The sequence below is a fragment of the Malaclemys terrapin genome, chromosome 13 (assembly GCF_027887155.1).
Source record: "Malaclemys terrapin pileata isolate rMalTer1 chromosome 13, rMalTer1.hap1, whole genome shotgun sequence".
In the NCBI taxonomy this organism is placed as follows: domain Eukaryota; kingdom Metazoa; phylum Chordata; order Testudines; family Emydidae; genus Malaclemys; species Malaclemys terrapin.
The window spans coordinates 27,150,809-27,164,823 of record NC_071517.1 but is presented as its reverse complement, the minus strand read 5'-3'; the positions used below and the strand labels follow the sequence as shown (position 1 = coordinate 27,164,823).

Below are 14,015 nucleotides of genomic sequence, written 5' to 3'. Positions count from 1 at the left end.
TATTGTACTTAGTGATGGACATTGAGGGGTTGGGGGGGGGGGGGGCGCTATGTCATTCAGTCATTCAAAGTTTTTTGAAAACTTACCATGGACCTTAAAATTTTTGCCACGGACACTTGTGTCCGTGAATGGACACGTTGCCTACCCCGTCCACACCTCTCCCAACACCATTCCTCCCTTCCCTAGCTCCAGCCTTCTCTGTTCCTGGATCCCTCTCTTCTGCCCACTTAGCCCTTCCCTGGGATCTCCCCACCCACTTCTCAGAGCTCCACCTCCCCATACTGGGGTCTCTTCTCTTTCATTGTGGCCTCTTCTCCCCTCCCCCCATTACATACCCCTCCCCCAAGTCTTCCTCTTGTGATCTGGGCTTTTCACTTCCTACTGCTGCAGTCCCCGTCCCACTCCACCCTAGTGTAAGCGGGGAAATGGTCCCACTATTGTGGGGAACTTTCCTGTCTTATACACTACCCGTGTGGAATTGGCTAGAGAAAGGATCTTAGTCCTCACCTCCAGTTCCTTTACACAGAAGCCTGCCTGACCTCAAGGGCTCCCCTTCCACTCTCCTGTGTGGCAGAGTCCTTGTAACCCCAACAATGCTGGGCCTAGGATTCCTCGGGGGCTTGACCCACAATCTTGTCATGGTCACTTAGGACAAAGGCTAGAGTGTCCCCACTCTGAGGTGCTCTCTCCACTCTGGACACTTCCCTGACCCACTGATCATTACATACATTTCAAAGCAAATACAATTTATTGAACAGCAACCAATTAAAAAAATAAGGAAAAAATGTAAAAGGTTAAAGGAAACAAGTAACCCCACTCCATGGCATGAGGACATCACAAACAGCAGTCTCTGCAATTTAAGGGCAGTTCACAGGCTCTTCCTCACATGTCCCAGGCCTCCTGCCCTGGCTGTGCTGCAGGGATGTTGCGGGTTGGACACTTACTCTGGCAATGGCCACACACCCTCAGGCTCTAGGTGGCAGAACCCTTCTCCCCAGCATCGGCCCCCACATCAGGGTTATGGTTCACTGTCAGTTCTGGCCTGCAAGGCCTCTTGGCTGGTGGGGTCTCCCTGTGCTGGGCCCACTGCCCAGGGACCCCCTCGCTCTCCCCAGCTGCTCACCACACCCAGCTCCGGACTGCTCCAGCCCCATCTTCACTGTGCCTCAGCACTACTGGTGTTCTGCCTCCAGCTCTGATCCCTGGGCTGCTTCTCTCGTTCTGGCTGTTGTGGCTCTAGTTCGGCCCCTCTGGGCAGACAGAGGATGGGACCCCGCACTCCTTACTCCCTCATTGGCCTGCCTGCATTGTCAATCAGGTTGACCTGGAGCATTTGCCTCTCCCCATTGGCCCTGGGGACTGTCAGTCCAAGGTCCTGGTTTCTCATCTGCACTTCCCCTTTCTTCTGGTACTGGGAGAGCACCAACCAAAAATCCCCACTAAGTTTCAGTAAGGGGACAACAGTCCCCCTTACATCAGCAACAGCAGCCACCCCTGACATTGTATCTACACACATCTCTGCCTCTGCACGCCCACAACCCAGCAGCCTACATCCCCCCTCTGCCCCTCTCCTCTACCCTAGCTCACAGGCTTGGTGCTGGGAACTGGGGGGGAGGCGGTGGCAGGCAGGTGATGCCCTAGACCATCCCTATGGGAACACACCTGGGGGCTGGTCAGCGCTGGGAGGGGACAGGCTTCTCCATGGGTGTCACTGTCAGGCACAGAGATTCCCTCCAGCCTGAGCAGGGACTGGGCAGATTATCAAGGGAGATGTGTTTCTAAACCCCTCTTTGTAACCAGTATAAAAATAAGGGTGGAGCGTCCCGGAGAAGGTGTCAGTGAAAGTGAAGAGATGGGACTTGTCAGTCACATTGTAAAATGAGACCTCACCCACATCATAGTCCAGGAAAATCCCCACTCGTCTAGGCCTGACACTCATGGACAGTGGAGTCAAATGGGACGTGAGGGCCTTATATTCCTCATATCTCAGACACACTGTCCAGAACCCATTCTCAGGTGATAGGTAGATATTCCCCTTCCTTGTCACAGATTCTGTACAAATCCCCAGAGTCCAGTTTGTTTTGTCTCCCACCTCCACCTCCCAGTAATGCCTCCCTCCCGTCAATTTGTTAAAGCCCAGGACAATGGGATAAGTATCAAATCTCTTAAGATTGTCAGGCAGATCCTGTTGTTTGTCTTCGTATGTCACAGTTTTCTGATCCTCAGACAGGATGAGGCTGGGATGAGCCGTGTCTGGATCCAGAGTCACATCCACTGGGGAGAGAGTCACAGAGTCACCCCTGGGGGCAGGGGCTGGTTACTGGGATCAAAGGGAAATTAACCTGTGTCCCCATTAATTGCTGTGACACAGGGTTGCTGGCCATTTAAGGGGAGTCAGGGCTGCATCTAAGACCAAGGGGGCAGGAGAAGGAGAAGAGAGGAGATGGGAAGGGGGGCGGGTGCTTGTGAGGGACATAGAAGAGGGGAGGGACAAGTGCCAGGGAGGGGGAGCAGACGGGAAGGGAAGGGGGAGATCTCCAGGGAGTGGGGGGAGGGAAGGGGCAGGCACCAAGGAATCAGGATATGTGTGGGGGGTATAGGGAAGGGCATTGGGGAGGGGGAAAAGGGGCAGACACCAGTGGCACAGGGGTGGGTGCCCGGGTTATGGGGGAAGGGGAGGGGCAGGGACCAGAGGGGGAGGGGAGAAGCAGGTGCCAGGGGATGGGGCAAAAGGAAGCAAGTGGAGGTGGGTGCTGGGATGGAGGGGAGGGGTAAGCATGAGGGGGGTGGGGATGAGTGGCAAGAGAAGCGAAGGGAGAAGATGCAGATGCCATGAGGATATTGGGGAATAGTAGGTTCTGGAGGTGGGGAGAGGGGACGAGCGCATGACATGGGGATGGGGGAAGGGAGGGGAGTAATGGGGGTTGGGGAGAAGAGAGAGGTAAGGGCTGGCAGAGGAAGGGGACACATGCCAGGGAGGCAGAGGGAGGAAGGGCAGGCTGCAGGAACAAAGGTGGTGGGGGCGAGGGAAGAGGAAAGACAGGTGCCAGGGGGCAGAGGGAAGGTGCTCAGGGGTGGGGCAGGAGGTAGGAATTGGGGGCAGCAGCAAGGGACCCAGAGGGGCAGGTGCTGTGGGAGTTGCAGAGAGAGGTTGGTGCCAGGGGGACATGGAGGACATTGAAGTAGGGTCTAGAGGCCACTCAGGCTGGTTTCTTGTTGTGCCACAGGCACTGCACAGACAGAGGTGGATCTTTGCCTGTGTCTGACTGACTGAGGAGCACAGATCCCAGTGACTGTGAATAGGATGTGTGCACCTGAGTCACTTCGGGCTGCACAAAAAGAGCTTGGGCCTAAGTCCCTGGTTTAAGCTCCATTGTGATGTGATCTTTGAAAAGTCATGGAAGACGGGAGAGGGAAATAAGGACAACCTGGGGAATTACAGACCAGTCATCTTAACTTCTGTACCCAGAAAGATAATGGAGCAAATAATTAAGCAATCAATTTGCAAACATCACAGTCTTTGTTTAATCCTGATCTGATGGTGTCAAATTTGCAAATGAACTGGAGCTCAGCAGTTTCTCTTTGGAGTCTGGTCCTGAAGTTTTTTTGCTGTAAGATGGCTACCTTTACATCTGCTATTGTGTGGCCAGGGCGGTTGAAGTGTTCTCCTACAGATTTTTGTATATTGCCATTCCTGATATCTGACTTGTATCCATTTATCCTCTTGCGTAGTGACTGTCCAGTTTGTCTCACTACTGTGAATGGCTATCCAACTACAGAAGCAGTTTCTCCTCCCTTGGTGTTCACACCTCAACTGCTAGCAGAGCACCTCACCCTCCCTGATTGAACTAACCTCGTTATCTCCATACTGATTTATACCTGCCTCTGGAAATTTCCATTACTTGCATCTGATGAAGTGGGCATTCACCCACGAAAGTTTATGCTCCAATACTTCTGTTAGTCTTAAAGGTGCCACAGGACCCTCTGTTGCTTTTTGAAAAAAAATGGGTTTGTTTAGTCTGGAAAAGAGAAGACTGAGAGGTAACATTATAACAAGCAACAGAGGGTCCTGTGGCACCTTTAAGACTAACAGAAGTATGGGGAGCATAAGCTTTCGTGGGTAAGAACCTCACTTCTTCAGATGCAAGGAGAAAGTTTATGCTCCCCATACTTCTGTTAGTCTTAAAGGTGCCACAGGACCCTCTATTGCTTTTTACAGATTCAGACTAACACGGCTACCCCTCTGATACTTAAAATTATAACAGTTTTCATGTATTGTACATAAAAGGTTGTTACAAGGAAGAGGGAGAAAATTGTTGCTCATTACCTCTGAGGATAGGACAAGAAGCAAGGGTTTAAATTGCAACAAAGGAGGTTTAGGTTGGATGTTAGGAAAAACTTCCTAACTCTCAGGGTGGTTAACCACTGGAATAAATTGGCTAGGTATGTTGTAGAATCTCCATCATTGGAGATTTTAAGAGCAGGTTAGACAAACCCCTGTCAGGGATGTTCTAGATAATACTTAGTCCTGCCATGAGTGCAGGGGTCTGGACTAGATGACCGCTCAAAGTCCCTTCCAGTCTTATGATTTTATTAATCTATTCTATTATTCTAAAACTCCTGCTGACCCTGTTGGCACTGAAACTCACTCAGAGCCTAAGTTTGTGCAGTAAAAGTTCCCTCAGTGCCTGTGTTTCTCCCGTCTCATCATGCACAAAGCTGGCTCCTTCTAAGCATGAAGATGCCTATCCCCTGCCTGAGCCCCAGCATGATCCACGGACTGGGAGAAGACACATGTGCAGCCACTTCACTTGTGTGCCAGGCTCAGTTTGGTAGGTGTGCTCAGGGCCTGTCTATCAGATCGGGTCCCTCAGGTGAGGTCACAGAGAACAGCTGGTGGGGAAGGGCTTCCCTCATAAATGTTAGCCTAGTGGTTAGGATGTGGGGAACCCTTGGTTTAAGCTCCACCTCTGCCTGAGGGGGAGAAGGGATTTGAATAGGGCTCAGGACAGTGCTCTACTCACTGGGCTATGCTGATGTGGGGCATGCCTCAGTCTCTCCTGTTGAAGATGTTCCAAGGTGGATAAATAATTAAAGAGTCATTGGAGCAGGGGCACTAGCTCCTTGCTCTCCCACCTCACAGATAGGTGGCCGAACCAACAAGCTGTAGGCTCATTCTCAAATTCGCTCTCTAGCCCAATGACCTTTAATTATTTAATCCACAATGCAACAGCTTCAACAGGGGAGAGTGAGGAAGGCCCAAAACAGCCTCTCTCATACCCAAGGGGTTAGGGCAACTCACCTAAGAGGTAGGAACCAGGATCACCCACATTCCAGGTAAGTACTCTAAGCACAGGGCTAAAAGTTATAAGGGAGGCAGCAACATCTGAACCTCCTCTGGCTGTTTTGAGCGGAGTGAGAAAGGCATCCAATTCATTCCCGCAAGAAATGCTGTAGGTGCCTAAGTCGCCTGACTCCAGTCGAGGTGTTCCCTTTCGGGGCTGACAAAGCAGAGATAGATACATGGAGCCTGGGCACCTAACTAAGGCTTTGTGAAATACTGTATTGTTCCTGTGATTAAAAATTAGGCACTGGAAGTGCTCAGCATCACAACACCTATGTCTCTTTGGGGATCTGGGCCTTTGGGTTCAAAATACAAGACATTTCACAAAGTCAAACACTCTATTTTCTCCCTGTGCCCAGCCAGATTGGCCTGCAATGTCCAATGTTTTCTTCCCAGGCTGGAGAGCACTGAGGAAAAATTGCAGGTGGGAAGCAGTTTAATTTCACAGTCAGAGGGGGCAAGATCAGAGTTAATATGGGAAGCATCTCTATAGCTCTGAATTCACAACCACAATCAAGAAATCCTTGCTCCTCCCTTGGGGTTTAGACTCCCTGGGCTTTGCCATCAGTGTGTGAGTCCCCTCCATGGAGATCTCTGGGCCTAGGCACTGAGACGCTGCCCAGTGAATCTGCAGGGCTTGTGCCCTCCTCAAACAGCTGCTCCAGGCTGGGGCTGCCCAGACGGGTCCCCATAGAGTTTACCAGGGTTGTCAAGGGCGGGGGGGGAGGTGCAGGGTAAGTGGGGCAATTTGCTCCAGGCCCCCACGAGAGTTTTCAGGGGCCCCCATGAGAGTTTTCGGCGGGTCTTTGGTGGCAGTGCCGCTCAACACACCCAGATCAAGTGAAGGACCCGCTGCGGAAGACCCGGAGCTTCTTCTGCTCCGGGTCTTCGGTGGCAATTCGGTGGCGAGGGCTCCTTCTGCTCTGGGTCTTCGGCGGTGGGTACTTCACTCGCTCCGGGACCCACCGCTGAAGGGCCCCGAAGACCCGGAGTGGAAGGACCCCTCCCGCCGAAGACCCCAGGCCCCCTGAATCCTCTGGGCAGCCCTGGAGATTACAGGCTCTGCAGGCCCTGATGGGAAGAGGTTTTTCTGGGACCCTGAGCTCTGACAGTATTTCTGCTCCTGGCCCAGCTCTCCGTGCCCCTGTGGTGCTGACAGGCTGCACCCTCTAGGAGAGCTGGGTTGGCCCCTCACAGCACATGCAGGGACTTTGTCTGTGTTCATGTCCCCTTCCCTCCATTCCTGGGATGAAGAACAGCAGCCCCAGGGCCCCTCCCTTCACTCCCCAGGGCAGGGGAGCGAAAGCACCAATTTCTGGGTCAGTGTGAAAGTGTCTCCACCCAGAGAGGTCTGCGCACCTGGCAAATGCACAGATGTTCCCCGGGGATCAGGGGCCAGGGCTGGTACGCACTCCCCTCCCACCCTGGAAGGAGAGGGGATCTGGGACCCACCCATGGCCTGGATGCAGCCAGCTCAACAGGTGACAGAGCTAGTGCCCTGAGCTATCAGAGCCATCAGTGACAGGGCAGGAGCACTGGGGGCTGTGTGCACTGCTGGGACTGTTATGCTAGTGATCTCGGTGCGAACTAGCTCGGTGCAGGACATCACAGTGGTCAGTCTTGCTTCAATCCAGTCTGACCCACATGGTGGCTGTCACGTCTCTGCACTTCTGGAAGCAATGTATGTGTGGGCCTGAGGGATGGGACAGGCCAAATTTCCATGCTGCAGACAAGCAGGCTTATGAGGTCTTGGTCCCTACAGAGCCTGCTCCACTCGTGAGGGCCCCAGGGCTTGGCCACAGGAGAAAACTTCACTGGGTTAATTAAAATCACTTTGAATACTGCTGTAGTGATCCCGGAGCAAACCCCTGTGTGACTGTCCCAGTGTCGTGCGGCTCATTGGGTTTAACTTGATAGATTCATAGATTCTAGGACTGGAAGGGACCTCGAGAGGTCATTGAGTCCAGTCCCCTGTCCGCATGGCAGGACCAAATACTGTCTAGACCATCCCTGATAGACATTTATCTAACCTACTCTTAAATATCTCCAGAGATGGAGATTCCACAATCTCCCTAGGCAATTTATTCCAGTGTTTAACTACCCTGATAGTTAGGAACTTTTTCCTAATGTCCAACCTAGACCTCCCTTGCTGCAGTTTAAGCCCATTGCTTCTTGTTCTATCCTTAGAGGCTAAGGTGAACAAGTTTTCTCCCTCCTCCTTATGACACCCTTTTAGATACCTGAAAACTGTTATCATGGCCCCTCTCAGTCTTCTCTTTTCCAAACTAAACAAACCCAATTCTTTCAGCCTTCCTTCATAGGTCATATTCGCAAGACATTTAATCATTCTTGTTGCTCTTCTCTGGACCCTCTCCAATTTCTCCACATCTTTCTTGAAATGCAGTGCCCAGAACTGGACACAATACTCCAGCTGAGGTCTAATCAGAGCAGAGTAGAGCAGAAGAATGACTTCTCGTGTCTTGCTCACAACACACCTGTTAATAAATCCCAGAATCATGTTTGCTTTTTTTGCAACAGCATCACACTGTTGACTCATATTTAGCTTGTGGCCTACTATAACCCCTAGATCCCTTTCTGCCGTACTCCTTCCTAGACAGTCTTTTCCCATTCTGTATGTGTGAAACTGATTTTTTCTTCCTAAGTGGAGCACTTTGCATTTGTCTTTGTTAAACTTCATCCTGTTTAAATCAGACCATTTCTCCAATTTGTCCAGATCATTTTGAATTATGATCCTGTCCTCCAAAGCAGTTGCAATCCCTCTCAGTTTGGTATCATCCGCAAACTTAATAAGCATACTTTCTATGCCAATATCTAAGTCGTTAATGAAGATATTGAACAGAGCCGGTCCCAAAACAGACCCCTGCGGAACCCCATTTGTTATGCCTTTCCAGCAGGATTGGGAACCATTAACAACAACTCTCTGAGTACGGTTATCCAGCCAGTTATGCACCCACCTTATAGTAGCCCCATCTAAGTTGTATTTGCCTAATTTATCGATAAGAATATCATGCGAGACCATATCAAATGCCTTACTAAAGACTAGGTATACCACATCCACAGCTTCTCCCTTATCCACAAGACTCGTTGTCCTATCAAAGAAAGCTATCAGATTGGTTTGACATGATTTGTTCTTTACAAATCCATGCTGGCTATTCCCTATCACCTTACCACCTTCCAAGTGTTTGCAGATGATTTCCTTAATTACTTGCTCCATTATCTTCCCTGGCACAGAGATTAAACTAACTGGTCTGTAGTTTCCTGGGTTGTTTTTATTTCCCTTTTTATAGATGGGCACTATATTTGCCCTTTTCCAGTCTTCTGGAATCTCTCCCGTCTCCCATGATTTTCCAAAGATAATAGCTAGAGGCTCAGATACCTCCTCTATTAGCTCCTTGAGTATTCTAGGATGCATTTCATCAGGCCCTGGTGACTTGCAGGCATCTAACTTTTCTAACTGATTTTTAACTTGTTCTTTTTTTATGTGGGTCAGGAATTGATCTGAGCTGAACTTGAGCTTTGCTGCTCAAAATCTGAGTGTCATGGGGACCGGCCCTTTGACAGGCTCCTGTAAGGGAGAAGGAGCCAAACCAGACCAAGCTGGAAGTAGTTATATCCCTGTTTGGCTGGTTGGCAGCTAATTAACTAGTGAGTTTGATAAAGGGTTAGCAGGTCTCAACTCCTAGAGAGAGGAAGCTGCTGAGAAAAGGGGCTCCCAGTTCCTCCCGGGAGAGCTGATCAGGAGAGTTCACCATAGCAAGGAGCCTGGAAGGAGTGCTCCTAGAGAGAGGAGCGCCCCTAGGGTAGATGGGCTCCTAGAGCCTGTCTCTACTTATGGCTGGATCGGCACTGCTGCAATCGAATCACTGGGTCCAGTAAAGCCCCACTAAAACGATGGCAAAGTGCTCTCCATAGACTCCGGAACCCCACCTCTCGGGGAAGTGCAAGGGAAGTCGACGGGACAACACAGCACAGTGAAGACACTGCGGTAAGTCGACCTAAGCTACGTCAACTCCTGTTATGTTATTCACTTAACTGGAGCAGTGTAACTTGGGTCGACTTACCGGGGTAGTGTAGACAAGGCCCTAGATGTGACGCCCATGGCAGCAGCAGGGCAGAAGCCTGGGTGACTGCACCTAGCTGGAGAAAGCAACTGCAGGTGAGAGCTGCAGGGAACAAAGGTACAGTCTGACCCGAGCCCAGCTCCAGGAAGGAGGGCTGAAAACTCCTGACTCAAAGAGAGGGAGGAGCTAGAATGAGAGTCGGGGCTGAAACCGAGCAAAGGTAATTATCTTATTTTGGCGTTTATTTGGGCTCAGAGTAGACGCCAGCAGGGGACTTTTGTCTCAGACCTTTTGGACTGTGTGAGGTAATTTAAGGAGTGCTGAAGAGGGGAAGCTGAGGCAGGGCTCTTGTTGCAGGGTCACCTGAGCCAGCTGGGGGGCAGTGGGGGGTTCATGGTCTCACCGGATAATGAGTGCAAAAGTGGCACCTGTTTAACTGAACTGTTGCCACTTCCCCATGCAGACAGAGCCTCGCTCTCTGCAGTCTGTCTGTGTGGGCCCCTCACCACAATATCTGACCCCAGCGTAGCCTGTATCACTGAGTGAACACTGAGCACAGGGTGCTGTGCCTCCCACCTGGTTCCCAGAGTCCCGGTTCCAGCTCTCAGGCTGCTCCTGCTCCCTGGCAGCTTCCACTGACCTCACGCTGCATTTGCCCTGCACCATGCCCTGGGGGTACGGAGTCCCCTGCTGGCTGGATGCTGAACTGGGGGTGATGCAGGGCCCAGTATGGAGCCAACAGGGTCAGTACAGTACTCTGTCAGATCCAGAAAGGCAAAAGACAGGCCCAGGGACTGGGCGGCCTCACACTGGGACCCTCACACCCATCTCCCCCTAGAATTTGCTGCTCCCCCTGCTGAGCTTTGTCTGCACTCAGACTAGGAGCCCATCCAGGTCTGGCAGCCCCTGGCTCACTCATGGGCACTATATCAATAATAACACTCACTGCCCAGTCCCTAAAGGCTGTGTGACAGCGAGGGGCCTTACCCATTGCAGATGGGGACCCTGGGGTATAGGGAGTGTGGGGCGCTTGGGAGAGGGGGCAGAGAGGGGCAAATGGGGAGGCTTGGAACAGAGGATGGGAGGCGGGGCCTCGGTGGGGTGGGGCCATAGTCTGGGCACTGTTGCCCCAGCCTCTAGGGAGCTTCCGGTGCTTGCGTGTAAGCCACTCCAACTGGAAGACTCAAGCATTGCCTGTGTCAATTCTCCTCCCCACCCACATGTAAAGGAAACCAAGCACAGTAACTTTCATTCACCGGTGAATCTCTCCAGCATTTCCTTCATGTCAAGACAGATTTTATACACATTCTTCAGGGCAGGAGAAACAGCTTCTGGTTCCTGGAGTGTCACATTTTCACTCCTGTGAAGAAAACATCCCGTCATCACTCGGCTGCTCTGCGCACACATCGCTCACGGGAATAGGAGAAATGGAAATGGAAACACACCTGATCAATGTGCTTTTCACATCCTGAAAGGAGACAGAGAGTCAGTGAGCTGGGTTAACACAATGTGCGAAAATACTGAGTGACTTTCCACATGCGATCAGATTTAATTCACAACATTTAACACATCAGGGCCAGACTCTTTTGTGCAGGATATTCAGCAGCGATCACCGATTTCAGGTGCCCTGTCTACCCTGGTTTTGATTCCCAAAGGAGCTAGGTGTCATGTGACAATGGTGAAGACTGGAAGAATGTGATTGTTTTGTGAACACTGAACAAGGAGCTTTGTTGGAACAAGAAAAGCAGCAACATCCCTAACATAACTCTGTCTGTCCCTCCACTTCCCTGCAGAGCTTCCACCCAAACTGTCTCCAGCTTCCCTCCTGTCCAGCTTCCTGCTGTAAATCTAAGGAGACAGTGTACAGATCCTCACCCTGAGCAGCTTCAGCTCCCACTGCTTCAGCTGGATGTGAGGGTGCTCAGCACTTCCCAATATCAGGCCCCAGATGTCTCAGGCTGGCACCCAGAAATGGAGGTCCCCAGCATTAATTAATTTGAGATCTCACTCTGGGTTCCCCCCTCTGCCGCCCCTCCTCCCCCGCCTCTGCACAGCTCAGAATCTCTGATCATCAGCCACATTGGGCCTAGTTCCAGCATTCATAGCAGGGACCACATCAGCCCCTTGCTCCTTCTGTTCCATCCCTTTGACCGGCTAAGCCCCCACTGTCTCCCTTTCCCTCCAACACAGACTGTGCATGTCAGTGCTGACAGGGCCTCATGCCTGGGCTTCTGTTTGTGTTGGGAAACTGTCAGACTAGGCACTGGAAATAGGATTTGTCACTAATTCCTGGGATCTAACCACTGACTGGAGAGTTTAATGCTGCAGGGATGGATGGGGAGATTGTTAACAGTCCCACCTTCAGCAGCTCAGCAGCTGGTTGCCGGCATTTCTCTTCTACCTCTGTGATCAGCTGCTGCAAAGTGGCACTCTGCTCTGAGAGCTTTGTTATATTGTCCTGTAGTTTCTGCAGAGTCTCCCTCTCCTCCTCCGCCAGTCGTTGCAGTAACAGCTGCTCTTCCTCACTCAGAAACTGGTGCAATTTCTTAAATTGACATGTGATCAACTGTCTCCGATTCTCTACTTTTTCCTTTGGTAAAAAATGGAAAAGGAACAAAGTCCAGGAGTCAGAGCTGGGCACACGGCATGCTGAGTCTGCCTCACAGATTAGGGAGCAGGGTTGCTAGAGTCATGAGCTGCAGGGATCACGAACATGGATAAGTTTTCAGGGTAATGGAATTGCAAAATCCCCTTCTTGCAAAAAGCAACTTGGTCCCACCCCAACTATTGCCCCTGTATCCCCTTCCCACCTTCAGCCCCTCCTGCGCTGTAGAGTGGGGGGTCTGAGCAGCAGGGTGGGCAGATTGTGTCCTTTGTTCTGAAGATCCCAGTGCGCTCACTGGATTAGGGTAGGCAGTGACCCCTTAAACACTGATGCTTGAGTCGGAGCATCTGGCAATTCCCTAAAACCCACTGTCCTGCTCCAGAAGACTCCTGTGGTAAGGGGGATCTGAGGGTTCAGTAGGGGGTCAGATCAGGGGAGAAGAGGGGCCAGTACCTGGAGGCAGAGATACATGCCGGGTAGCGGTCAGTGCCTGGAGGCAGTGGTGTGGGGCAGGGGGGAACCAGCACACAGAGGCAATTGTATGTGGGGGTGGGGAGACAGGGGGCAGCAAATGGGGCAGCTCTTTACGTACCTAGGAAGAGGGAGTTGTACCTGCTACACAGGTTGAGAGACCAGGCAGTCCATCACTATCAGGCAGGGGGAAGGCAGCCAATCAGAAGGGCTTTCCCAGCAGACTGGGGTGTTCCCTTTAGAGTTGGCAGGTCTCGACGGGTCCGATGAGGGGGGGGGAGCCGGTACAAATTATCAGGGCCCGGCGGTCCAGAAGGGGGTCCAGGGCCCAGCTTCCCCCCCCACCTCGTCGGCCCCTGTTTAGCCGGTCTGCCCTTGCTGGGGGACCCGAAAAAATTCCGGGCCCGACTTCCTCCCCCCCACCCCATTGGCCCTGTTTAGCCGGTCCGCCCTTGGTGGGGGGCCTGAAAAAAATTTTTCACTGGAGCCCGAACCCGCTCTCGGCGGCGCTGGGTCTTGCAGCATAAGGACTGTGACTCTGTGGGGTGTGTGTGTGTGTGTGTGTATACAAAACAGTTGTGTGTGGGGGGGTGTAATGACAGTGGGTGTGAAATGAGTGTGGGTTGGGTGTATGGAACGAATGCCGGTAGTGGGTGTGAGTGAACAAATAGAATATATATATTCTATACAAATGCCAGCCTTCTACAACCTACTAGTATCTGCTTTGTGAATATTGGCAGGCTGGCTGGCTGCACACAGCCATGTAGTTATAGTTGTAGAAGACAGCAGCTAAGGATTAATGAGTCAAGGGGCCCCATGATGGCTGCAGAGGATGGCAGAGGAGCAGGGCTGTCTCTGTCTGCTCAGCTGAGTGACTCCCAGGGCTGCCCTGAGCTCTGTTCCCTTAGGACCAAACTCCTAAAGGCCAGTGCAACGTCTGCCCACACTGAGCTTGGTGCCCTGCGTGTGGATATGCAGAGAGTGCCTCTGAGGATCTGCACTCCTGAGGGCTGTCTGTGTCTGCAGTTACCCAGCATGGTTCGAGGGTATGATGAGGCAATGGACTCACATGCAAACACTGCACCCCCTATTGTAAGAGTGTTTCATCTCCTTCCTGCCCCCTGAGAGCCTGGAGTTGAGTCTCTGCCACTGATCACAGGACAGGAACTGTCCCCTGGTCTGCTTTACTGTGATCCCCTCAGAGACATTTCCTGCTCCTGGTACCATGGCACCATCTCGGGGCAAACAGCTAGAGCAGGTTATAATGTCAGCCTATAGCTTTTTGGCCCCTCACCCTAGGAACACTGCAGGGAGAAGGGCTTGGGGAAGGATAAACCCAGACACCCACCTGCCACTCTGTGGTTTTCTCCTCCTCTTCAGATGTCCGCTCCAGGGCCTCCTCCAGCTCCTGCCTCAGAGGGCCCAGAGCTTCCTGGAGTTTCACCTGCAGGGGCAACATGTGTGATAAACAACCATTAATCTGCACTTCCTGATGGGTGGAGATTGCAGGAGG

General features: G+C 51.9%; 1 protein-coding gene across 1 annotated transcript in view; it reads right to left on the bottom strand.

Moving 5' to 3' along the window:
- Positions 1 to 328: 328 nt before the first annotated feature.
- LOC128848292 (E3 ubiquitin-protein ligase TRIM39-like) overlaps positions 329 to 14,015 on the bottom strand; it is a 31,459-nt gene continuing 17,772 nt past the window's right edge. Inside the window, exons 3-7 of the mRNA XM_054048204.1 lie at positions 13,851 to 13,946; positions 11,786 to 12,016; positions 10,872 to 10,894; positions 10,683 to 10,786; positions 329 to 2,274 (exon numbers count right to left, since the gene is read on the bottom strand). Coding sequence (XP_053904179.1) covers positions 1,715 to 2,274; positions 10,683 to 10,786; positions 10,872 to 10,894; positions 11,786 to 12,016; positions 13,851 to 13,946 — 1,014 coding nt within the window. The 3' untranslated portion in view covers positions 329 to 1,714. The remainder of the gene's footprint in view (positions 2,275 to 10,682; positions 10,787 to 10,871; positions 10,895 to 11,785; positions 12,017 to 13,850; positions 13,947 to 14,015) is intronic.